At 54.6% G+C, this 23,466-nt stretch overlaps 12 protein-coding genes across 12 annotated transcripts; 4 read left to right on the top strand and 8 right to left on the bottom strand.

Moving 5' to 3' along the window:
- Nucleotides 1–1,160: 1,160 nt before the first annotated feature.
- On the top strand, nt 1,161–2,376 carry J4E90_009143 (uncharacterized protein; the record flags this gene model as incomplete). Its single annotated transcript, XM_051438664.1, has 2 exons — nt 1,161–2,161; nt 2,214–2,376. The coding sequence occupies 2 exons, from the start codon at nt 1,161–1,163 to the stop codon at nt 2,374–2,376; spliced, it is 1,164 nt and encodes a 387-aa protein (XP_051287327.1).
- Nucleotides 2,377–4,040: 1,664 nt separating this feature from the next.
- Nucleotides 4,041–6,263, bottom strand: SIT1 (ferrioxamine B transporter; the record flags this gene model as incomplete). Its single annotated transcript, XM_051438663.1, has 3 exons — nt 4,041–4,420; nt 4,482–5,003; nt 6,062–6,263. The coding sequence occupies 3 exons, from the start codon at nt 6,261–6,263 to the stop codon at nt 4,041–4,043; spliced, it is 1,104 nt and encodes a 367-aa protein (XP_051287326.1).
- Nucleotides 6,264–6,735: 472 nt separating this feature from the next.
- J4E90_009141 (uncharacterized protein) lies at nt 6,736–7,534 on the top strand (the record flags this gene model as incomplete). Its single annotated transcript, XM_051438662.1, has 2 exons — nt 6,736–6,920; nt 6,976–7,534. 2 exons carry the CDS (start codon nt 6,736–6,738, stop codon nt 7,532–7,534), a joined length of 744 nt encoding a protein of 247 aa, XP_051287325.1.
- Nucleotides 7,535–8,147: 613 nt separating this feature from the next.
- Nucleotides 8,148–9,021, bottom strand: J4E90_009140 (uncharacterized protein; the record flags this gene model as incomplete). The annotated part of the gene is made up of 3 exons (XM_051438661.1): nt 8,148–8,293; nt 8,359–8,900; nt 8,960–9,021. The coding sequence occupies 3 exons, from the start codon at nt 9,019–9,021 to the stop codon at nt 8,148–8,150; spliced, it is 750 nt and encodes a 249-aa protein (XP_051287324.1).
- A 571-nt stretch (nt 9,022–9,592) lies between these two features.
- Nucleotides 9,593–10,664, bottom strand: J4E90_009139 (uncharacterized protein; the record flags this gene model as incomplete). The annotated part of the gene is made up of 2 exons (XM_051438660.1): nt 9,593–9,822; nt 9,872–10,664. 2 exons carry the CDS (start codon nt 10,662–10,664, stop codon nt 9,593–9,595), a joined length of 1,023 nt encoding a protein of 340 aa, XP_051287323.1.
- A 1,705-nt stretch (nt 10,665–12,369) lies between these two features.
- SNX3 (Sorting nexin-3) lies at nt 12,370–12,983 on the bottom strand (the record flags this gene model as incomplete). The annotated part of the gene is made up of 4 exons (XM_051438659.1): nt 12,370–12,398; nt 12,461–12,760; nt 12,814–12,835; nt 12,906–12,983. 4 exons carry the CDS (start codon nt 12,981–12,983, stop codon nt 12,370–12,372), a joined length of 429 nt encoding a protein of 142 aa, XP_051287322.1.
- A 444-nt stretch (nt 12,984–13,427) lies between these two features.
- Nucleotides 13,428–14,684, top strand: J4E90_009137 (uncharacterized protein; the record flags this gene model as incomplete). Its single annotated transcript, XM_051438658.1, has 1 exon — nt 13,428–14,684. The coding sequence occupies one exon, from the start codon at nt 13,428–13,430 to the stop codon at nt 14,682–14,684; it is 1,257 nt and encodes a 418-aa protein (XP_051287321.1).
- A 294-nt stretch (nt 14,685–14,978) lies between these two features.
- J4E90_009136 (uncharacterized protein) lies at nt 14,979–15,686 on the bottom strand (the record flags this gene model as incomplete). Its single annotated transcript, XM_051438657.1, has 1 exon — nt 14,979–15,686. The coding sequence occupies one exon, from the start codon at nt 15,684–15,686 to the stop codon at nt 14,979–14,981; it is 708 nt and encodes a 235-aa protein (XP_051287320.1).
- A 965-nt stretch (nt 15,687–16,651) lies between these two features.
- J4E90_009135 (uncharacterized protein) lies at nt 16,652–17,971 on the top strand (the record flags this gene model as incomplete). Its single annotated transcript, XM_051438656.1, has 2 exons — nt 16,652–17,672; nt 17,733–17,971. 2 exons carry the CDS (start codon nt 16,652–16,654, stop codon nt 17,969–17,971), a joined length of 1,260 nt encoding a protein of 419 aa, XP_051287319.1.
- Nucleotides 17,972–18,125: 154 nt separating this feature from the next.
- Nucleotides 18,126–19,582, bottom strand: J4E90_009134 (uncharacterized protein; the record flags this gene model as incomplete). The annotated part of the gene is made up of 2 exons (XM_051438655.1): nt 18,126–19,340; nt 19,394–19,582. The coding sequence occupies 2 exons, from the start codon at nt 19,580–19,582 to the stop codon at nt 18,126–18,128; spliced, it is 1,404 nt and encodes a 467-aa protein (XP_051287318.1).
- Nucleotides 19,583–20,295: 713 nt separating this feature from the next.
- On the bottom strand, nt 20,296–21,062 carry J4E90_009133 (uncharacterized protein; the record flags this gene model as incomplete). The annotated part of the gene is made up of 2 exons (XM_051438654.1): nt 20,296–20,719; nt 20,755–21,062. 2 exons carry the CDS (start codon nt 21,060–21,062, stop codon nt 20,296–20,298), a joined length of 732 nt encoding a protein of 243 aa, XP_051287317.1.
- A 971-nt stretch (nt 21,063–22,033) lies between these two features.
- J4E90_009132 (uncharacterized protein) lies at nt 22,034–22,606 on the bottom strand (the record flags this gene model as incomplete). The annotated part of the gene is made up of 2 exons (XM_051438653.1): nt 22,034–22,431; nt 22,603–22,606. 2 exons carry the CDS (start codon nt 22,604–22,606, stop codon nt 22,034–22,036), a joined length of 402 nt encoding a protein of 133 aa, XP_051287316.1.
- Nucleotides 22,607–23,466: the final 860 nt, after the last annotated feature.

Below are 23,466 nucleotides of genomic sequence, written 5' to 3'. Positions count from 1 at the left end.
GGCTATGTCCGGGTGGCCGTCACAAAGTATGGTCCATGTGTCCGTCAACGACGTGATGGCTTCTGCAAATGGGAGGAGTAGGGGCGTTTCAACAATGTACTTTTGGAGCTGCTCGAGGTACGCCTCTGTGGGGGCCTTGCTTTGAGGGCAAAAGAACGCCACAGAAGGCGCGAAATGATCAGACTGGCTGCGCATATCGAAAAATACCTAAACTGTCTACGGAATCACGAACGATTCGCTATGTTGAACCAGCTGGTATATAGACTGTTCCGCGAGCTATGATTCCTGTGATAACTATATACAACGTACTCTACTATGCGATTCATTGTACACAAGACTCGCTCACTCATCACTCCTAGCATTCTTTGAAACGGACCTACTTACATCCCCCACGATATAGAGATTAGGAGCTACTCTAGATTGTAACGCGCTGTGGAACCAGCCATCTCCACTTGTCTTGATCAAGTATAGGGTTGCATACGGTGCTTGCGAAGAGACGCCGAGTAAAGACCGTGTGTATCCAGAAAACTACCGAAGGCAAGAAGGTGTCGCGTGATGCCAATCGAGGAAAATGACATTCCTTATCGCACTTGAGAAGCGGTCAGTGCATGCCTTGGTTGATCGGACAAGCAATGAAGCTGGCTAAAAATGCCCATGGTCTTTCTGTACACACCACAGATTCCCTCGGAGCAACTCTGTGTCATCCAAGCATTGTGTATCTCATCATGACAGTTGTTCTACTCTTTCTACGCATTTTTTCGGTAGCAGTAAGCTACTTCACTCGTACGATGAGGGTGTAGAAATTCTAATCGTGATCAGATTACCTCCATCGCAGGATGGCTGTCGTACAATATTCTCATCCATCCACTTCGACACTACCCCGGTCCGTTCTTATGGCGAGCATCTCCTATACCCCGCATTCTTTCTAGATGGAGGGGTACTACGGTGTTTGATGCGCACCGTCTACATGAGCAATATGGGCCAATTGTGCGATTGAGTCCCTGGGAATTGAGCTACACCTCTAGCAATGCATGGAAGGGTAAACATGACCTCTTCCGCATACATACTTCTCGACACTGACTTCGAAAGACATCCATGGGACAGGCAACTACACATCTCGCAAGCCGCTGCCAAAAAACCCTCTTGCTAACCCTCCGCCTATGTCGGGAGAGCCGGGCATCATCGACGTGCTGGATGACGAGAAGCATCGAGAACAACGCCAACTCTTCAATCAAGGGTTTTCCACCCGGGCACTGAAGGAGCAGGAGCCCCTGTTGCTCAAGCACGTCAACAGATTGACAGCAGCCGTCCAGTCGCGCGCTGATCAGAGACTTGAGACAAACATGGTAGACATGTTCAACTTCCTAGCCTTCGACGTTATGGGTGATCTAGCTTTCGGCACCTCTCTTGGTCTATTGGAGCGATCAGAATACAACAGCTGGGTTCGTGTGATAGTCGCAACGATCAAAGTAGTCACCATCCGCATCGTGGTATTTTACCACGTTCCTTTTGCGTCAAAGATCCTGCCGCTCTTGGTCCCGAAGTCGATGAAAGCAAAGCGAGATGCGCACATGAAGTTCGCCGAAGATCGTGTGAAGGAAAGATTGGAAAGAAAGACCGATCGTCCAGATCTCTGGGGTCTGATCACCGGTGGACCCGGCGGAAAGAAAGCGAGCCTCTCTCTGGATCAAATGGTCGGCAATGCCGCTCTCTTCATGGTGGTAGGGTCAGAAACTACGGCAACAGTGCTTTCGGGAACGCTATATTTACTTTTGAAGAATCCCCACTGCATGATGAGATTGAAGCAAGAGATCTATGACAGTTTCAAGTCGAAAGACGCGATGACAATAGAGGCACTGCCGAGGTTAGCGTACATGAGCGCAGTTCTAGACGAAGCCATGCGAGTCTACCCTGGCGCTCCGGAGACGTTGGCGAGGTTGGTACCAGCAGCCGGTATGCAGATTTGTGGCAAGTATGTTCCGAAGGGCGCCACGGTGTTTATACTCCACTATCCGATGTTTCACTCCTCGAGAAACTTCGTCCGACCAGACGATTTCGCTCCAGAGAGATGGTTGCCTGAAGGCTCCGTGGAGTTTGAGAAGGACGACAAGAACGCGTTCAACCCTTTCTCAGTCGGTCCACGCGCCTGCCTTGGAAGAAAGTAAGTCCACTACCCTGGTCACCCTTATGCAGAGGCCTAATTCCGCCTACAGTCTGGCACACTATGAGTTGAGGCTTGCCTTGGGCCACTTGTTGTGGGACTTCGACTTCGAGCTCAACGAAAGCTGTGATGACTGGATGGATCAACAAACATACTCTTTCTGGCTGAAGCCGCCACTCATAGTCAAGGCTCGAGAGGCAGACCGGAAGCCATAGCCAGAGACTAGGGGTGGAAGATGGGTATGAGAGCAAAGCTACAGGTGACGCGCATGTCGAGGTATCTTGGGAGCTTTGGCTGTCTCGTCTAGCATATCTTACCACACAATTCACGCATAGTTCGGATCATACCTGCTTGCACATAAGATGCGTTATGCCATGTCTCCAGCCAACTCAAAGCAGCTGGGTCGAGCCAGGCGACTGACGCTTTTGGACGATCTGTTCTCTGCTTGTGCTCCGGTATTGGGTCAACAGATAACGGATTCTGAAGGTAGAAGGTAAACCGTAAGGATTCAACCTAGCAGCAGAGTTGTCACTTGCTGGTAGCATACATTCGGTTGAAGATCCGACATGCGCATGTCGTTTTCGGCCTGAGCGATGTCATGCATGCTTTTCGTGGCGCCGTGATGGCGCGATGTGCTGCCGTCGCAATTAGCACAACCGTGGATACGACACCAATGCTTATCGACCTTGCGTTACTAGGTTCGTGGCGGTATCTGGAAGGCCCTCATACACGCGGCGGCGAAACTGATGCCCGGGATACGAGAGACTTCGGTTTTTCTTTTTAGACCGAACGCCCGAACAACCTGGTAGCGGAGTGGCATGATTCAACAACTGAGGCAGCGATGACAAATCCTTGCCGTAGAAGAAGCGAATGCATATTGTGAGGACGTGCTGTTCATCCAAATGCTCCTGAGCTTTTCGCACAAACCAAAGATGCAGCCGCACTCTGCGAAGCGCACTGCCGAAGTCGGAGGCTCCCGAGGTCCCGAAGAAGTCGTTGTCTAGGTACGCGTCCATCCCCAAGCAGATATTTGCAAGACCCCGCGATCAAAGTTTCTGGCTGCTTTGCGCATTTTTCTCGACCAGGCTGTTGACAATACAGGCGTTGCAACATGGTAGACGCCGTAGGGAGGATTCATTGGCCGGGACAGCACTCTTGCAGCCTGCGTGATACGCACGGCCCAGCAGCCCGCAGGAGCCCCACGATCTTCGGCGGGTTAGAACTGAGTCGCAATGAAGCTTGTGCTACCAAGCTATCTTGGATTCCTTAAGGTCAACCCGGCGTCGGAATGCACGTGAGGGATCTTGGTCGCTCGGATCGTCCCAAGTGTGCGCACAAAGGCATGGGCGTTCATCGTCGCTCCGACCACAGCCAAAGCGACATCGATCATGGTGCGCCTCGCAAACTCGTTTCTGCAGTGATTTTTGATGTCTCATGTTCGCCGGGCACCATACACATGTCGTTAACAGGGGGCGGCGGTTTGTCGTGGATGTGATCGAGAGGCGGGCTGCTATGTGTCGGGGACTCGAGATCGAGTTTGGTTGGGCTGCATCAGGCTCTTGGTCGCCTTTCATCTCACAAGTAGCTTTCTGTCTTCTAGGCTTCGCGCTCAAGGCTAAAGTCTCTTCGCGAGTGACCTCGGACCTGTATATTCGCAGTAACATTGTGGCATACGAGTAAACGATGTAGATTCACCGATGGGCTAGAGGTAATTCCAAATCATCTGTCTCTTTGTTGTTTTATAGTAGAAGCTCAACAGCTCGGTAGTATCCGTAGACGACGATGATGTCAGTCCGCTCCACCACCACCTGGACCCTCGTATATGCAACAAGATCAGTCGGTACTGACTCTAGCGTGTAACATGTGCTAAACTTCAACACTAGGACCTACTATCCGAGCAATTGACTTCTGCATCCTCCTCAGCATGCTTCAGGCTCTGGTCCTTGCCCAACTCCGGGTTCCGGATGACCAGCGAGAAAGCGACAAGAAGTACTGCAAGACATATACCCGTGATGCAGAGTAATTTTTGCACGTGTCTGTATGCCTGTATCACAGCGATACGCTCTGGGGTTTGCACTGGGTATAGAGTTGCAAATGCAAACGGATCACCATACGCGACGGCTGCGAGCGAGGGATCGCCAATGCGACGGGCCAACTCATTTGGGATGATCTGCTGCCACATAGCACCTGAGACTGTATTACCAAGCGCGCTGCCAATGTTGTAGGTAGCGAGATAAATGCCCGTTACGATTGCGACGTCTGTTTTGGGTAGTTAGTATTGTCGCTTCAACTAGCGTGAGTTGCCATGGAAGAAACTTACGCTCGTGTTTTGTAGCAGCTTGGATACTGGCTTGTGCAGGATATGGAAACATGCCTCCTGCAATGCCCAAGCATATCTGCGCTCCGATGATGCCGGAATGCAACGAATCGCCAGAGCCGCCACGGTAGTAAATTAGAAGACCAAAAGCTACCACGAAAAGACAAGTTCCGGCGACGATGAAAGGTTTCAAGCGGCGGACCTTGAATACAACACCACCAAGGATCAATCCGGTGATTACCGAGGAGAAACTGTACAAAGAGCTGATGCGAGTTGCGCTCTTTACTGATTCATCAAATGCGACGACTAGTACAGTGTACAGGAAGTCGCCTTGCATGGTCCATGCAAAGTTCAAAGTGCAAGCAATACCTAAAGCACCCCAAACCGCACGATCCTTCAGTAGATGGAACGGGAGCATTGGATGAGGTGCTCTGCGTTCCCAGAGGACAAAGGCGGGGAGGCACATGAAGCCGATGATAAGAGGAGCAATGACTTTGGCAGTCCCCCATTGCGATTGCGCGCCACCTGCGATGGTGAGAGGCTCGTGGTTGGTCAGCAAATCGGAATCTCGTCTGGTGCAAACACATGCCGACTTACAGTCAGAATGCAGCCGAATACCGCAATAAGCAGCACGACGCCGGGGACGTCCATTTGCCAAAAGAGAGTGACTAGCAAATTCCTGGTACCGCCATGAACTTCGTATGGTGTTTGGTATGCATCGAATGCGCCGGCCCTTTTAGCTTGTCGGCTGGACCACATGAGCGAAGCGACTAGAGGGATGCAACACACTGTGTATATGATGCACCACATGCCTACCCCCCATCGCCAAGTGGTCTGACTAAGCACAGCTTGACTTACATCGCCGCTGACCCAAGTATTGATCTACCGAACATCAGAAACAAGCTAAACCGGAGCGTACGGTTATATTGCTTACCAGAAATGGAACGGCAGGTATGTATGAGAAGAAGAGTCGAGATCGAAGGGACGTGATGTCGGCTATGATGATTTCGATGAGCACGATGATGGTCGTATAGCCAATCTGTAGGATACCCGTTAGTATTGGTCTTGTCCGTTTGGTGTTGTTGCAGCACGCACTTGGTAAAAGACTGCGCCTGCGGCGAAGGACTCGACATTTGAACTGACGGATTCAATGACGGTACCTTTGGTCGTGTTAGTACGACTGCCAGAGCACAACGCTAAGCTCCCAGTTTGGTGTGTGCATACCGATGATGTAAAAGAGCATGGAGAGTATGACGACTTCTATGCGGCCAAAGACATCGGCTGTGACCATCGAGTTAGTTTCTCATATCTTCATCGGTGTGAAGACTCAACTTACCAATCTTAGCCGCAGTAGGCTGTTGAGCACACAGTGAGCATGGGTTTATACGTGGTAGCAGACTCTAAGACTTACCTGCGCAGCAGCGGCGATGACGCTCCTCAAGACATCTTGGTCAATGTTAGCGTTGGTGACTCGGAATGACTACAGATTTCACCAGACATACTAATGGTAGCCAAGGTGGAATGCTGTTGGAATCCCGCAGTGGCATATGGTTGGTAGGTGTATCGGAGCGTCCCATCCAAACCATACGCATACGCAATGAGGAAGATGCCGAAGAAGATGCAGCAGCGGTTGATGAAGGACGTGTGCGCGTTGAGGGCTTCGATGCGTGCGACACCCGGAGACTTTGCGCCTGGTAATGCGGTGGGGGAGGCTAGATCGGCGCCGGTTGCGGTTGTGTTGAATAGCGCAGTTTTGCCAACGTCCAAGTTGTGGTGATGCGACATGGTGGTTGGTGGATTGGTCGGCACAAGTGTTGCGAGGAGATGATGTGCAACAATGGTTATTTACCAGCGCCGGGCGGCAGGTGAAAAGAATGCGGGCTGCATATTTCATGTGATTTCCCAGTGCGGAACGCGTTACTACTGTACAAGCAAACGGACAGCTTCTCGGTGCTGGATGGAGCATAGTGCGGCTCGGGACAGCTGATTGATAAGATTAGATGCAAATTCTCGCTGGCTTGGCGTGACCCCCCGGCAGCTCGGAAAGCCTTGGCGGCGCCCAATCCCGACGTGTAAACGCGGGCGTACGGGCTGCTGTCGGAGGTGAAGGCGTCGAGGACGATGGGTGCTGCGGCGAGCGACGGAGGCTGGTGCTGACAGTGCCGAGGGGCTGCGTGTGTGAGATTGCAGGCGGCTGGCCCGTCGGTGCGTCGAGGCAGTACTTAGCAGACGCTGCACGCAGCAACATCGAGCAGCCATGGCCCACGCGTACTTTGGCGCGACAGACGACGGAGTGTATACGCCCATGGCCGTCGGCAGCGTAGACTCGGGGCTCGGCGCGGACCTCGACGACGGCCAGCCACAGCAGGCGCGCAGCAGCAGCGAGGAGAAGGACAGCCTGACGCCGGCGCAGAGCAGGCGCAAGGCACAGAACAGGGCAGCGTACGTGTCCCGCCCCCGTCCCCCATCCAGCGCCTCCGTGCTCATGCCTCTCCAGCCAGCGCGCCTTCCGCGAGCGCAAGGAGCGCCACGTCAAGGAGCTCGAGACGAAGCTCTCGGCCCTCGAGTCCAGCACCCACTCGCTGCAGTCCGACAACGACCGCCTCAAGGCCGCCCTCGACCGCGCCCGCACCGAAAACGACATCCTGCGCGCCACCACCCGGCGCTCCCCCTCGGCCTCGCGCCCCCTCTCCGCCACGTACCCCTCGCCGGGCGCCTATCTGCCCGTCCACGACCATGGCCACGACGACGACGACGACGAAGAAACAGCCACAGGCTACCGTGTCGAGTCCCTGACCAACGCCACCGTCGTGAACACGGCCGCGAAGGAGCATCCACGCACCCGCGCCGGGGCGAAAGAGGTCCCCGCTGCCCAGGCCTGGGACCTCATCCAGCAACATCCGCTCGTCAAGCAGGGTCTGGTTGACGTGGCCGACGTGTGCGAGCGCCTGAAAGGCTCCGCCAAGTGTGACGGCCACGGCCCCGTCTTTGAAGAGAGCACCATCTGGCGAGCAGTCGACGAGTCGCGCCGTTGCGGCGGCGATGAGCTCATATGATTGCTGCCTCCATACTCCTTGCGTCTTTTACTATTCTTTTGCGCTGCGACGCTGGCTTTGCGTTTTGGGCCTTGGGCGCTCGGCGTCCGGTGGCTGCACGAGCTTTCCCACAAGACGGGCGCTCCAGTGTTGGACAGATGGCGATGAGAGAACACTTTTTTTTTAGATAAGGCGAGAATTTTATTACGCCATGTGCTTGTTTGCCCATGCCACAGCCTGCCACGTAGCAAGTCGACTCTCAGAAATCCAAATTTCTTCATCTTGACTTGTTCACCACCAACACTCCCGTGTCCGGAGAACATGACTCCCCATCTTCAACGCTCGTACCTCAAACCAGCAGCGTAGAACAAGTCTACCAGTAAGGGGTCAGTCCACGACCAGAATGTATCTACTCAACACCGATCGAGGCGCCACAGTATCTGATACGTCCATGCGAAGCGAGCATCCGCCATCGTCAACTACTGCCTGGAAAGCCAACACATGTCTCAATGCCAGACGTTCCTCATACGGCGCGTACAAAGCAAGTCTCCGGGAGACAGCTTTGAGGTCGACGTCGTGGACGTCAACAACCCTACCAGGCAATAAGCCGTCACATTACCCTATCAGTACGCCTTCAGTCCCAGTCGCTATCGTCATCGTCTCCTGCGGTGTTGCCTTGTCTTATCCTGCTAGGGTTGGCGTCCTCGTCGTCTCTCTTCTTTTGGAGGCGCGAGTCTCCTAGTTTGACGGCGCCAACATCAACGAGAAGCCTTTCCAGATCTGTCATAGCAAGTTAGCACACCGTAATGCAGGACTGCCGTCAGGAGTTGAGGGACGCGACCCACCCTGTACACTTGTCCTCGGTCCCTTCAATTGCATCAGCGTAACAATCTGCCTCTTGATATCCCCGTCCTTGTAGATCAGCACCGTCGGCGTGTTCTTATCCGGGTACCCCTCGATGCAAAGATCCGCCCTCATCTGGCAAAACTTGACATCGCCAAATCTCTTTGCCAACTCCCTCCAATGCCCAATCATGACTCTTGACTCGGTGTTTGTGCCCGTCGAACTCGTCAACAAGACCAGCACATATGCCTTTTTGCTCTCTTCGGTAACGTCGGAAGAGTAGTCGGGTTTCTGGATATGATAGACTTGGTTGTACACCGAGGCGGTATTTATCGATGCAAGCTCGGCCATGCGCTTTTGACGGTACGAGTCGAGAAAGTCGTCGTCTTCTTCATCCTCTAGCTCGGCCAGCTCGTCCATGTCTTTGCCCTCTAAACGGTTTTCGTGTGCGAGTTCGCGAGCCTGCTCAAGCGCCTCCTGAATCATGGGTGTCGGCGATGGCGGCTTCTCGGGGATGACGCCATGTTTCCTGAGAATATCGTTCCTGACGCGCTAGTTTCAGTACTGTGTCTTTCGCCATCACCTAATGGTGGTTTGACTCACCATTCCGTGTCGGCGTTGGGGTCGTCGATTGGGACGTTGACGGGCATGTCTGGCATCTGCATGATGGTGGTGTGGAGGAAACGCCTGTTGGGAAGATTCGGTAGAGTGTGCAAAGTGCAGGTGGGTGGTAACAAACGTTTCTTCTAGACGTCTGGTGCCTGGAACGTCAGATATTTCCAACAGCGCGAAGCTCCGTCATGGACCCTGCCAAGCTGCCCCGCCCCCACCTCAGCTCCACGCGACGCCACCCGTGTCTCTTCTGGAAGCTGCGTCTTAGCTCCTCCATCTCGGTTACAGATATCTGCCATCATTCCTTTTTGTATGCAGCAAGCACGCTGTATTTACAGGCATTCTCCACTACATGTGAGAGTAAAATACGATCCGACTCATCCGTATAGATTCCTAAAATACACCACTGCGTACTTGATCATAATCTTTCCCCGTACTTGTTACCACGAGCTCGAATGTCCAACTTCTCCGTGGTTCGACCAACACCCTTTGCTGCCTCTTTCATTCCCTCTTATGTATGGTACATGTCAAGAATGCAAAAACCGATTATTTACATCTGTTTGGTCATCCTGACTTCGCACATGCACTCCCTTACTCACTTTTACCCTCCACATCTGCACGGTCTTAAAAGAACTTCCCGTTGCTGCCATTCTCGATGCTGCTATGCTCAATCACAGCCTCACCATCGTGCTCGTCGAAAGCACCAGGTCTATCGATGTTTCGTGGAAGAGGTCGGTCAAACGCGTCGAAGCGACGACCCTGAAACTTGGCCTTGATCCAGAGGAACCCGATGCGGAGAGCGCAAGCAGCAAAAGCCCAAAGAAGACCTCCGAAAGGCGCTGCTACGAAAGCACCTCGTCGTTGTTAGCAATCGTCATGGGCGCCGGAATAGCTTGCACTCACCGAAAGCGCTCCAGTCATTTGCGTACAATCCACCTTCCAACAACAGCAAGTTCCCGGCTAGAGTGACATCGCCATTGTAGTAGACAAGCCCAAACAAGAAGATGGTGAAGATACCCCCAAGGCCTCCAATAACAAAGTCGAAACCCCGGTAGAAGTAAAACTTGTCGCTCAGCCCGATGACGAGGCAAGGTACAACCGCTGCACTGACAAGATCACTGATTAGGAAAATTTGCAGGATATCGGGACTGCGCAGAGCCACGACGACAACAGGGAAGATGAGCGCCACAACGCACGCGCGGATGATCCAGATGTTGAGTTTGTTGCGGAAGAAATCATTGCTTCCCGTGCTGATCATGGCCGATTGGAAAGAGTCAAATGCAGCAGTGGAAAGCGAGATGGTCATGACGAGAACAACACCGACAACCCACGCAGGCAGCCGTTCTAGCAACAAGAAGAAGGCCAAAGAGCCGTTTTCTTCGTCGCCAATGGTATACGCACCAGACCATGCTGCAAGCATTCCTCCCACACCTAGCAGAGTGAGGATAATCAGTACGCCCATACTGGCGAGTGAGACACCAATCCAGAGATCCCTGTCCGTGCGAGCGGCGAAAGTACGCATCCAGAAGCCTGAGAGGAAGAAGTCGTTTGACAAAATGGCGACAGGGAGGATGTAGATAAGTTGCCAGCCTAGGAGGCTGGATTCGAGGTATCGGGATTGGTCGATGAGGGAGCGGTCGATGTCTGTTTCTACGCCGACAGCAATGACGCCCATGATGATAAGGCCGATGACCATAACGCCCTGGATGTTGTCGGTTACGAAAGAGACTTTGAAGCCCCCGAGCGCTGGAGTAAAGTTTTAGTTGATGCTCGTAGTTAGAGTTGCAACAAATCTTACAGGTGTAGATGGTAGTAACAGCGCACTCCACAATGACAACCGGAAGACCGTTCAGGCCCGTAAGTAGAGTGACGATTTGCTGCAAGGCCGAGAGCTCAGCGACCATGTACAAAAACATAGTGATGAGCGTGCAGACGCTCAGAAAGAGTCCTCCGATAGCTCCGTAGCGCTGCCTTGTCCATTCCGTCAGCACGAAGCCTTCAGGACACTTCCGTCTAATGATGGGACCCAACGCGCCAAAGATCAACAAGGGCAGGGACGATGATAGCGCGTAAACCAAGAGACCCTGTACACCAGCAATGGTAGCGATCTGAGGGTACGTGAACAAGATACCGGATCCGAGAGCTGTGATTAAAGAAGAAACCTAGGTCAGCCGTTTGCACGAGTGAGAATTGGGAGGGGGGTGCAAAGGGGGAAAGTAGCGGCAGCACGTTCCTCACGCAAGTATTATCTTGATCGAGTTCTTACGGTACTTCTCAGCTTCCCCTTCACCAGGCTCAAAACTACGCACAAGACAGACGGCCAGGCGTGTTTCGAGCCCAGCTCTGGTTCGGCGCCCGCAGTGTAGCCGCACAAAAGACCACCTCCCATGTACCCACATGCGATGGGGAACTGCAACGAGTTCTACAAGGCTGCAGTAGCAAGGGGAAGTGGCTCCTGTGAGAGATCTCAATACGAACCTAGAGGATTTTAATCCAGCTTTGGCCAAGCATGGAGACGCAAATTGCTTTGAATTGAAGCATCTCGCCATCAACGTCGAATGCTGGACGTCGTGGCAACGATGGAAAAGCCGATACTGCCGCTGCTTGTTCACGTGGCAAGAAGCACGCTGGGTGCACGAATGCACTCACCACTAGCGATGAAGTTGAAAGCGAGCGGGACTCCTAGGCCGCAAAGTCAGCCAGTGGCTCTTGTTTGTAGGGCAGGAACGCCAAAGTCTCGCTGCAAGCGTGCGATGCGACGGTTTTCTAACCCTTTTGTGTGCGGTTACTAGACAGCCATTCGGCCTTGGACTGGTGTCGCAATCGCCATGCGACGTAACATCCTAGCACTCTATTCCCACACAGTTAGTGCCCTCGTTCCCACTGATCGCCCGCGGAGTCGCTGGTGTGAGCTTACAGGAAAGCGCCCAGGGTAAGGTAGATGATGGCGTTGGACGCTGGTTGTGACGGGATGCCCATGACTACAAGTACTGTCTGCGATAGGATGAAGTCTAGAAAGATGGGTAGAAGATGCACGGAGCCACGAGGTCGGGAACATGCAGGGTTAAGACGGTTCGGCTGCCAAAAACTTTTGCTTGTTACTAACCCCCGCGCCTTGCTCGTTGCATCGCTAGCGCTGCGCGGAGGAGGGTCGCCGCTGATGTCAAGTTGATAGCAATCGCTGTAGCCGGCGCTCGTCCCCAGCCATGGACGTTTGCGTGGATTGCATGGGATGATGATGGAACTATAGACATTGGCTCGCTGCTGCTACTCGTGACAAGGTACACAAAGCCCCACGTGAAAGCCCAACAAGAACGCCCGTTGCTCCGTACCGCAGGAAATGCGGCAATCTGATATCAAGTGTTGGTAGCCGCCCTCTGCAATAGTCGGGTCAGGCGTGTCTACCACGCGTGTCTGTCCCAGTTGGGATCTGCTGCATGTTAGTCGTCGTCGTCGTCGTCACTGCCGTCGCAGCGCTGGATGGCTACTGACCCTGCACAAAGGCAGCCAGCACCTTGCTGCCCGTCTGCAGCAACGGATGGCCCACGACAATCTGGAGGAAGCGCTGGAGCCCTTCGCGTCGGTGCTCAATGACATCGTCCGAGAAGCGGTTGGTGAGCACCTTGCCCGGCAGCGGTGGTATTGTAACGCGCGCCGACTCGCGTTCGAGGATGTCGCGGAAAGCCTCAAACTCGCTGTAGCGACGGCGTACCGTCGACGACTTGAGCTTGAAGGCGGGGATGTTGGTGCGCATAACGATTTCGTACGTCGTGTACATGCCACGGCCGACACCTAGGCAGCGCATCAGCCCCCACTCGCGCGCTCGACATGTGCCGTCTACTCACCGTGTGTCATGGGGTTTCGGACCTGTGCACGCGACAATTGTGAGCAGGGCGGCGGGACAGCATCGGGGCATCGCAGCTTCTGGCAAGCCTACCTCGATCTCCAGGAAATTCTCGGGGGGCCCATAGAGCTCCTCGAAGCTTTGCGATCGCGCGTCTGGCAGCGACTGCATGGTGCAAGGTGTGTGGTGCGCGTGTAGGCGGCGGTGTAGCTGGCCGAGGGCTGGTCGCGCGAGAGGCAATGGCGGGGCTGTCGCGAGCCAACTGGCCCGACGCCTGCATACAAGCAGTCGCTGCTAGCATCGCCTCCTCAGCCACATCACGCTCCACCAATTCATTCAAATCGCGACATCGAGTTCTGATATACATGTGTATAGCGTAATGCCTTAGGTGCTCCAAAGTGTGTCTGATTTCTGGTTTGCTCAAGAAAGCTGTTACTTAGACTGTCCTTTTCCTTTTTGCCAACGACGTCATTGTTACTCCACATTAGAACTACCTAGCCGCTGCGCTCGAGCTCCGGTAGAATACCGAACTTCCTGATCGCTTTTAGCATTGTCAGAGCAACAATACCATTGCCATATTGGAGACCATTATCTGCACGGTCCACAACCACAACAATGCCTGAGATTATTCTCTCGATCAACGCAGGATCCTCTAGCGTCAAGATATCCGTCTACAAGACTCCAGAAGATGGCTCCTCGGTACCGAAACAACTCGCTGAAGCTACCGTCGAAGGACTTACCGCGCCGCCCTCGAAGCTAAAGTACGAGCGCGGAGATGAGAAGATTAATGGTCAAGAACTGGAGCATGTCACTTCACAAGAAGACGGATTCCGCTACATATTGGACCACCTGACCAACGACCAAGGTCTTCCCGAGCTCAACCGAAAAGAAGACATACATTTCACATGCCATCGCGTAGTGCATGGCGGAGACTACCCCAGAAGCCAGGTCATTGACAAAGAAACATACCACCACATTGAACAACTCTCGGATCTAGCACCTCTCCATAATGCACCCGCTCTCACCATCGTCCGAGCCGTGGCAGACATCCTCCCTCACGCGAAAAACATTGCCTACTTTGACTCATCCTTCCACAATACGCTCCCAGACTACATATGCACCTACCCAATCGACCAAACCGTTGCCCACAAGAACAAGCTGCGCAAGTACGGGTTTCATGGCATAAGCTACTCCTTCATCGCGAAGGCGGTAGCAACACACTTGAGCAAGCCGCTCGAACAAACCAACATCATCGCCCTGCATCTCGGATCCGGCGCTTCGGCATGCTGCATCAAAGGTGGAAAGTCGCTCGACACGACAATGGGTCTGACGCCCCTCGCTGGCTTACCAGGTGCTACGCGCTCGGGCTCCATTGACCCTTCTCTCATGTTCCACTACACGCATAGCGCTGGCAAACCGTCGCACAGTTCTAGCGAAAAACTGCACATTACGCAAGCCGAAGAGATTCTGAACAAAAAGAGCGGATGGAAGAGTTTGACTGGTACTACGGATTTCGGGAAGATTAGTTCTTCAGAGAGAAAAGAGGACAAGCTTGCGTTTGACATCTTTGTTGATCGCATTTTGAATTATGTCGCACCGTACTTTGCCAAATTGGATGGTGAGGTTGATGCGCTTGTCTTTGCCGGGGGTATTGGTGAGAAGGGAGGGAAGTTGAGGCAGGCCGTAGTGAATGGAGTCAGGTGCCTAGGTTTCGCTCTCGATGAGGAGAAGAATGCGGAGCAGGTCGAGCATGTGGTTACAGATATCAGTGTTCGCGATGCAAAGTACAAGACATTAGTCGTGCAAACAGATGAGCAGTTAGAGATGGCGAGAGGAGTTTTGGGTGATAAGGACAAGCATGGAAAGGATTAGCTATCCAGAGAAACTGTGGAGCTGTTCCTCTATTCTTGATGCTGGGCTGGTAGTCTATAGCCTGCGATGAATGTCTTGGTGCCTTGTATAAGTATATGTCACTGGGTATCGCTCCCAAGTGCTGTGATGTGTTCCGTTTACCCAAACGCCACCCATGCTCCGATCCAATCCCCTGTCAAACGCCATGCAAATGCACTAGGAAAACGCGAATTCTGGGGGCAGGTCTCCCGGGGTCTGAGCCGTGCTGTTCTGGCGAGATGACGAGACGGTTCGCGATTACGACTGGGAAGCAGACTATACTTGACCAATGGGCGCTCCAAAGTTCAAAGGGGGGCTTTTGAGCCTGACGCCGTCGACAAGTTTGGTGGCGCACGGATTGCGCGATGCGGCCGATGCCTTGTGACTCAATGGCAAGTCCTCTTGGGCGTTCTCGGCGGGTGCGGGGGGAGCTGCAGGGTCGGGGGCACCCTTGAGTTTGCTGAACCTGTCCTGGTCCTTGGCAACCTTTTCGAGTACATCGTCCAGCACTTCGAGTGCTATGTGGTCGCTTGCACCATCGACGGGATTGGTAGGCAGCATCAGTGGGCCTATCAAGGGCTGGTCTTCTGGCGGTGTGCCCGCTTGCTCTTCCTGGGCAGGCGGCTCTTGCACAGCGGGCTGCTCGTCTTGCACTGGCGAAAGGGCGCGTGGAATCAGCGGAGTATGGCCGGCAAAGCGCTTGTTGGCTTCGGGCAACGGGGAGAGGAGAGCGTGGGTCGGAGGCGGAGAGGGGAGGACTTGGTCGTCGACATCAGCCGGGGGCAGAGAGATGCGCGTGGGCATGCCCGGCCGTCTGTGTCGCCTCTGGAGCAGGCTCTGCAACGAGGCGCCATTGGAGTCGAGGGTGCCCAGCTGGGCGCCGGTCACCATGTTGTCGAGGCCCTGCAACTTGTCCGTTACCATCTCGGCGGGCGGAGTGGTAGTGTCGGGTGCCGTGAAGAGGATGTCAGGGCGGACATGCATCCTGCAAAGGCCAGCCCAAACGGTCTGGGTGTGAGCGTCGGCGTATGGCCTGCAAAGGTGAAGATACCGAGTCAGTCTATGTCGTGCATGCACTTCGTATAGTCCATCTCTCACATGGTCAGGGTGCATCAACTCTCCAAGGCGGTTAGTCGACTTCTGCGCCTTCTGGGGGCAGCAAACCAACCTACTGCACACTGCGGGCTCGTGGGCAGCGTCGGGTGGTGAAGAGACGAGCCAAAGCGGGATGCGTCGGAGTGGAGGGCGTAAGACTGGGCGATGGGAAGCGGCTGGCAGGAACGGCGTGGGTGAGATGTTGCTCATATCAAGGGGACGCAGCCAGCGCACATGCAGCGACGCGGCACGCGGCTACGGTGAAAGGGAACCCGCCCACGTCATAGCCGCCGGTTCCTGGCTGCATACGTCGCCCCCACCCATTGCAGCGCCGTGTGTTTTCCAAGGTTCCTTCTCCTGCAGCGCTCGCTTCTGGTTTCACGCTTTGTTTCTTAGTCTGCCAGAATCTCCAAGCCACCCGCCTTCGCGCTCGGCTGCCATGAGCGGGTGCCCGTGACCCGCGCCATCTCGCGCCATCTCGCGACATCATCGTCTCGACCGATACCGCGCGCGCACCACTTTGGTCGACCTCGTAACCCTTTTGAACATCGCTACCCTTGGCGACATGGAACACGCCTACACGTGAGAGCTCATTGGCAGCATAGGCCCTGGCTCCGATCGAGACCTAGATCCTGCTCTTCTCTCCCGCCTTGGACGCGAAGAGGGGTAATGTGTTGCTGAATGCACTCTCGAATTAGCCTCCGTGAACACAACAGCTGCCTACTCGTTCCTGAATCTTCCAGCCGTCTCTGTCTGCCCGATAGACCCCATTCCGGCGTCTTCCGCTTCAGTTGCACATCGCCCCTTCTCAATTTGCATGGCTGGTAATCGCTACGCCCCCACTGCGCCAGGCCATGGATGCATTCCCGTACATCTCTCCGCAACTCAAGTACTCAGGCTTGACCAGGAAAGAAAGAGGAGGGCCGGCAACAAGGGAAAAGCCTGCTACCATGGACCAGGCTAATTCACCAGGTACCAATTCGGCACAAGCAGACCCCATCAACACAGCTCGGGAACACGACTCCATGAACAATCGCAGCTACGCGATTCCATTCCCCGGTAGCATGAACTCATCCGAAGATGACCTTCCACCATTTCCGGATGCTGAGGTTTCCTCACTGGCACTGGACAATAAGCCCGGTGCACGTTTGCACTACACGTACTACCCTGCATCCAAACCTCACGGCGGCCATCCGAACCCTTTCTCGCAAACGCTCATCGTTTTCCTCAACGGGCTCATGATGCCAAGAAGCTCATGGGATCCTGCCATGCGCAGCTTTCTGGAAAAGAGAATAGTGGGGCGTCTACCGTATCCTGCTCTGTTGAGCTACGATAGATATGGTCAAGGAGATTCAGATGCTGATCCCGACGACCAGCAACCACCCCCGTCCCACGGACACGACGCGATATCTGCAGTCAAAGCACTGAAGCAATTTACCCTACAAATCTGGAGGGAACACCTTGACGTCAACAAACCTACGCACTACCCCTGTCTCATCTTTGTATGCAACAGCATCGGCTGCGCACTTGCAAGACTCTTTGCGCAATGCTATCCAGGAACCGTATCTGGTCTGTTGTTCCTGGACAGCATCATGGCCAACTCGGACTACCAAGACCTGTGGCCGGACCCCGATGCACCAGACTTCAACTCGCACACACTACCCGAAGGTGTCACACAAGACGAAGTACGAGCTACCAGAGAAAAGTATAGAAGAATGTTCCATCCCGACGTCCCTAGTCAAGAGGGGTTATCCAGACGTAATCTGCCACAACTATTACCCTACGCAGATGCACCAAAACTCGAGGGCTACTTGGGCAGAGGCCCGTACCTCACAGTCGTAGGTCATGACTGGGAAACTTTTGCCGAGCAGTCGTGTACGTACCTGTCTCTTTCCAAGTCGACGCTTGGACTACAGAGACTAACCCGGCAAATAGACGAGGGTACAATGCAGACACCCAAGATTCTGACCATGACTTATGCCAACCCCGCTTGGCGTCGCTACAACGAAGGTCTCTGTCGCATCACGGACGAAGGCAAAGCCATAGGTCCCATCACAGCTGTCCGCTGTGGCCACTTTATCCAACAAGACGACCCCAGATTCGTGAGCGATGAGATGGTCAGCCTGCTCGATAGAGTCGTAAATCGAGTTCAGCAGGTTAGCCAGCGGGACTAAAGTGTGAGTATCTCTTGGAGCCAGAGTAAACCAAACAGCGCTGTATAAAGGGTCCGTAGATATTGTCGTGTACATGAAATGCCTAGTGTCTAACAAACAAGATTGCGTAAGGATCGAAAGGTCGCGCGTATATACAAGGATGTGGCATCCAATCTCAGAAGTCGTCCATATCTCCCATGAAATTGTCCTCGGTTGCGTCAACAGCCTTGTGCCCCGCACTCGTGCTGTTGTTGTGATCTTCTTCTTCTTCAGCTTCAGCCTCGGCCTCGTTGTCGTCTCTTTGCTCGAGCAGCTTCCTCTTCTCCTCGTCAGCCAAGCCCGCCTTGTTCGCAGCCTGCATCCTCACGCTCAATGGTCGGTTCTGCATATAGCTCTCCATGTAGCTGGCTCCCAGACTACTCGGATATCCGTAACTGCCCGCTTGATCCACATCGTCAACACCACTCCCGTGTAAGCCGCCGACGTAAGTATCGAAATTCGTGTCGTCATCTGCGAGGTCGTCAATTTCGAGTTCAGCACTCGTAGCTGGTGCGGTCGAGTAGATGGGGTCTGGGCCTGCGGTGTCCGGGATCGTTTGCGTGATGTGTTGGTGTGGAGCGGGCGAAGGGTCGAGGAATGTGGGTGTCGCGGTCTGTGTAGGGCCCAAAGGTATGCTGGGGGACCGTGGGGAGGCAACTGGGGGGATGTGGGCGGCGGCGACGGATATGGGTGTCGGGGCTTCGGAGAGGAGCTTTGAAGCCGAGTTGATGGCGTTGGTCATGGGGAGAGGTAGGCTGTGGTGCACGGCGTCACGGCGTTGGACATGGACTGGCGGGTCCGGGGTGGTGAGTCGCGGATCTATCATGTCGTCGAGCGAAGCGGTCGAGGTGGAAGCCGATGTTGCGACGCTGCTGGGCGAAGCCAGAGGTGGTTCGGCGACGGTGTCTGCGGGAAGGACGGTCTGGCCATGGATGACCAGACTGACTCTCTTCCGGCGCGATCGAGGCGTGTCCTTGTGCCGCAGCGCAGACTTCTTGGCTGGCAGCTTCAGCTGGGCTGGCTCTCGCAGCGCCATGGCCGCGGTGTCGAGGGCGTCGCTCGTAGGCTTCGGGTCGTCTCGGGCGTGCTCAGCATGTCCTGCGGCTGGCGTCTTCTTCTTTTCGGGCGAGCTGTCGCGCGCATCGAGCAAGGGAAGGAAGACGGGCGTGACGAGTCCATAGAGCTCGCGCTCCCGCTTGTGCACGCGCGTGTGCTTCTTGAGCCGCATCCTGTCGTCGGGCGCCGGGTCGAGCGGTGCAGCAGGGCCCTGGGCAGGCCCTGGGCAGCTCTGCTCTGGCACTGCAGGCGCAGGCTGCTGGTCGCCTGCCATGTCGCGGTACCGGTCTGCAAGCTAGGCCCAAATCAGTCTCTCACGGCACGCAGAGAAGGGGCCGGGACGCCTACCTCGTGGCCATGTCTGCGCAGCTCGGCCTGCTTGGCCGCGATGTAGTCCCGGATGTCGGCCTCGAGCTGCTGCCTCCTCAGCTCGACGCTGCGGGCCAGGGCGTCCAATTGCTCTCTGGTGCAGCCGGGGACCTCGGCCAGGCCCGCGTCGGCGGTGAGAAGCATCGACTGCAGTTCCGCGTTGGGCATGTGCCGGGCTGGCGTCGGTCGCCTTCGCGTGCTGGTAGAGGGCGGAGAGGTCAGTCGTCGCGTACCTGGTGTCGGGAGCGCCGCATTCGGGGGCTGACGGGCGGTTGGCCGGCGCCCAGCGTCGCAAAGCTTGATCGCGTGCTCGGGCGGCGTCCAGATGGTGCTTGCAAATCTCTGCCTCCGCCGCCGGTCATGAGGGGCAGCGCTCAGGGTGCCGCCCTCGCACGCTTTCGACCCGGCTGCGATTCCGACACACGCCTTGCCCTTTCAGGCAGGGCTCCGTGGGGGCTCTCCCATGCACAACACACGTACATGTACATCCGCTCCGGCATGTGCCAAGCCACCCTGCTGACCGACAGGACGTCGTACAGACGCCGACGTGGGATAGTGCATCAGGAACTGTCAGGAGCTGCCATTGCTGTCTGCTCGCCTTGCTACGAAAGCCATACAGGATGCAACCTTTCCAGGAAGCCGGCGTCTACATTTACAAAGCTTCGCCAAAAGTCCATCTCATACATCTTGCGCGTCTGCGTAGCCCACGTCACCCCTTCACTGAGCCTCCGACACTCGTCTGCGTCCTTGCCCATGACCAGGATCAGATCCCTGGCAACTCTCACCTGGTCGCTCCATATCGGTCTGTATTTGTCCATTATATCGCTCACGATCTTGTGCGTGTTCCACTCACTGAGTGGCGAGTCCTTGGGCATGTATCTTTAATCCCAGTACCTGCCGCTATCGTCTGCGAATGTCTCATTCCCACTAGCTTCCATGGGGTAAAAGTGCGGAGCAGACCACATTCGCAGCGCCGAAAACCTGGCAGAGCCATGCTGAGCCGCGAACTTGTTTGCCGCCTTGACTATGTAGTCGCGATTCAAGGGTGTAGGATCCGCCAAGACGGCCTTGAATTTAGGTCTGGATTGGGCTCGGAAATCAAGGTAGAAATCCAGCGCGCGGTTGGGTTCGGCGGCGGCAGTTGCAACACCTTTAACTTGGGGTGTGTAAGCACTTTGTATGATGCCGGCTTTGTACAAGGTGATAACCACGGTACGTATCCTTTTACGCCATTCTATCGGGTAAATATCGTAGACAGGATCAAGCTTGCTTCGCTGATTGCGTCTCAGGAGCTCGTCTCGATCTCTCCACAACTCTGCTGGCATATATGGGTTGCTGACATGGCTTCTTCGATCAGGGGTTCGCTTAGCTCTTTCTTCTTGGTCAAACAGCAGGGAAGACCGGAATGGTAGGCCGTGCTCGGAAGCAAGAAACTCTTCCGTCTGGTAGAACAAGGCGATGGCGGCGTAAGCCTGGAAGCCTCGTCAACGATCCGACGTTCACTTTGGATGATAGGTGCCATGTACATGAACTTGCAGAGCTCGAACGGGCCTGTGTTGATGTCGCTCATGACAAACTTGTCCATGGCCGATACCATGGACTTGTGCTCCATATACCGGCCGAGGCCACCGGGCTCCAGGTCGCCCATGTGCAATGCCTCTTTCTCAACTAGAATGCAACTGTCAGTTGATGTCACTCTAAGCGATGATAAACTCATCCCTGTGTATTGACCGTTGCATATGGCTCTTGAACAGCTCTCGAATGAGATGTTTCCCTTGGATATCGTATTCTCGCTGACGGCGTAGAGCCGTTCTTAGCGTGTCCATAAGCTTCGAAGGAGAATCCCTGAGTTCGCTTGGTATCACAGAAGCACGTTTAGGGTCAAACATAGGTAAGAAATGATCGTAACCCAGTGACCTGTCCGCCCATTGAAACTGTGGGATCAGCGTTCCATGATTACCGAATGCGTCGAGTTCTCTCTTCGAAGGGAGCTTGTCAATCGCTTTTCCGGCCAGGATCCTAACAGGAGCGTCGTTCGCCAACATGCGCCACAATGACACTGCTCTTGGATCGTTCGTTTTCTGCGATCCCTCGTCGGATTTAGCTTCGGATGCATCGTCAGAAGCAGATGACTCTTCATCAGTGCTGGCATCGCTGGCAATTCTCCACCACTTCCACTTTGTCCTCCGGTTTATCTTCCCAACAATCTCTCGGGGGAAGGGTGGCTGCGACTTGTCGCCAGGTGCGCGCGCAGCATGTCGGGGCCATGATGGGAACGAGGAAGCCAAGCAGCACCTAGGGCACAAGATCTCTCGAGCGTGGTTGAGCATTCGGGTGCGACCATGTGGACAGTCCTGGGGAGCGCGCGGACGCTCGAGCCAAAACGCTAACCACGTGGCCCCACAGCCTGGAAAGAGCGGTGACTCGGCCTTCTGCCGACATCTGGAGCCACCACTATGATGACGGGATTGATGGTATGATTGACTCCATGTTGTTTATGAATAATACAGCCCCCAGCAGCAGGAGTGATGGATTGATGAGCCTATGCGACTTGTCCGCGCGCAGCCCCCTCGAGGTCTAGCCGCCTTATGCGCGCTACCTAGGTAATCCCAGAGCAAGCTACACGTGCCAGTTTAGCACATGGCGCTCGCCATCGTTTGCCAGAGACTCTAGAGACGAAGCAGTAGCGCGCCCAGTCGCCTCGTCGACTACTAAATCATCTAGCTCTACATAGTTCTTGGATCCACGTGATCCACGTCCGAACACTTCCTTCACAGATTCTCCGCTGACCGATATATCTGGCGTCTTCTTGCTCAATTGTCGTGTGCTCAATCGGTTCCCCGAGCTCCCAGCGTTGGAAGGGTTCGATCTTGATTTGCTTTTACTCTGGCCCGTGTAGCCTTCCATCGCCGAGTTGAAGGCCTGCCTGAAAATGACGCGAAGTACGGGAATCGAGGTAGCCACGATGGCCATGGAACACTCTGCGACGGCCCATATGATGGAGTTGTACGATTCATCTGTGGCTGTTAGCAATGATCCGTGCACGCCTTGAGATGCCTTACATGATACATCCTGGACTGTCAATTTCTCAATGTATGTGGATCTGATAATTGACGTAACTCCAGCTCTTCGACCAAGTCAGCGCAGTCTTCAATCCGGCGATGCATGAACTTACAGTATTCCCAGACTCATGGCGACACCTGCACCGATCTTCTCTGCGGTACGCATTTGCAGGTTCCAAAGGATTTTCCACGGCAGCACAGCAAGACACACATCCATAAGTGCTGACCACACTGCGTCGCATGTCAGCTAAGGAATCAGGGTACACACTTTGAGGCTGTCTGCTCACCAGCTTGGAAACGCCCATACACGACAGAGGGATGCTTGTCAATGCACTCGCCCGGTATGAGGTCCACAAAGGTTTTGGCCAGCGGTTTGCATTGTACCCATGGTATGACGGTGGCAGGGACTGCGAAAATCGCCAGGGTAGAGATCGCAAAGATTACGAAAAGTCTGACCCGTCCGTCCGTCAACCGAAGCAAAGTGAGTCCAAAGGAGATCTTGCTGAGCGCAATAGCGACGGTATATATCGTCAGTTCCGCCGCGCCGATATACATCATTTTATCAAGATTGCGCAAATCGACTAGCGTGAAGATTAGCGTTCCGAGCTGTGAAATGTGCAATTCTCCTTTGGCAACTTACGGTCAAGTGTATGTTTTCCGTAGCCTATGTTGATAGACAGTTGGTTTATGGTAACTTGGACCAGAAGTAAGATCTATGTCGTATGAGTCAGCTGCTCTTTGCTTAGGGATGTTGTGGCACTTACCCAACTGACGGAAAGTGTGCAATCGTCCAGCCACAGCTTCCCTTGACGCTGCCGAATATAAAGCCGCGAGAACAGAAAGACTGCGGAAACAGAAACGAGCGACCAGGTGACGACGGACATGAGCGGTCCATGGCTCTCGTCTGGGTTGCTAACCCAAGAATCGTAGGCAGCCATTTGGATTGGACTCAAGAATAACGCAAAGGAGAAGGAATTGAAGCGAATGCTC

The sequence above is a fragment of the Alternaria incomplexa genome (genome assembly GCF_024043165.1).
Source record: "Alternaria incomplexa strain BMP 0042 chromosome Unknown scaffold_15, whole genome shotgun sequence".
Taxonomy (NCBI): domain Eukaryota; kingdom Fungi; phylum Ascomycota; class Dothideomycetes; order Pleosporales; family Pleosporaceae; genus Alternaria; species Alternaria incomplexa.
This window is presented reverse-complemented; position numbering and strand designations above follow the sequence as displayed.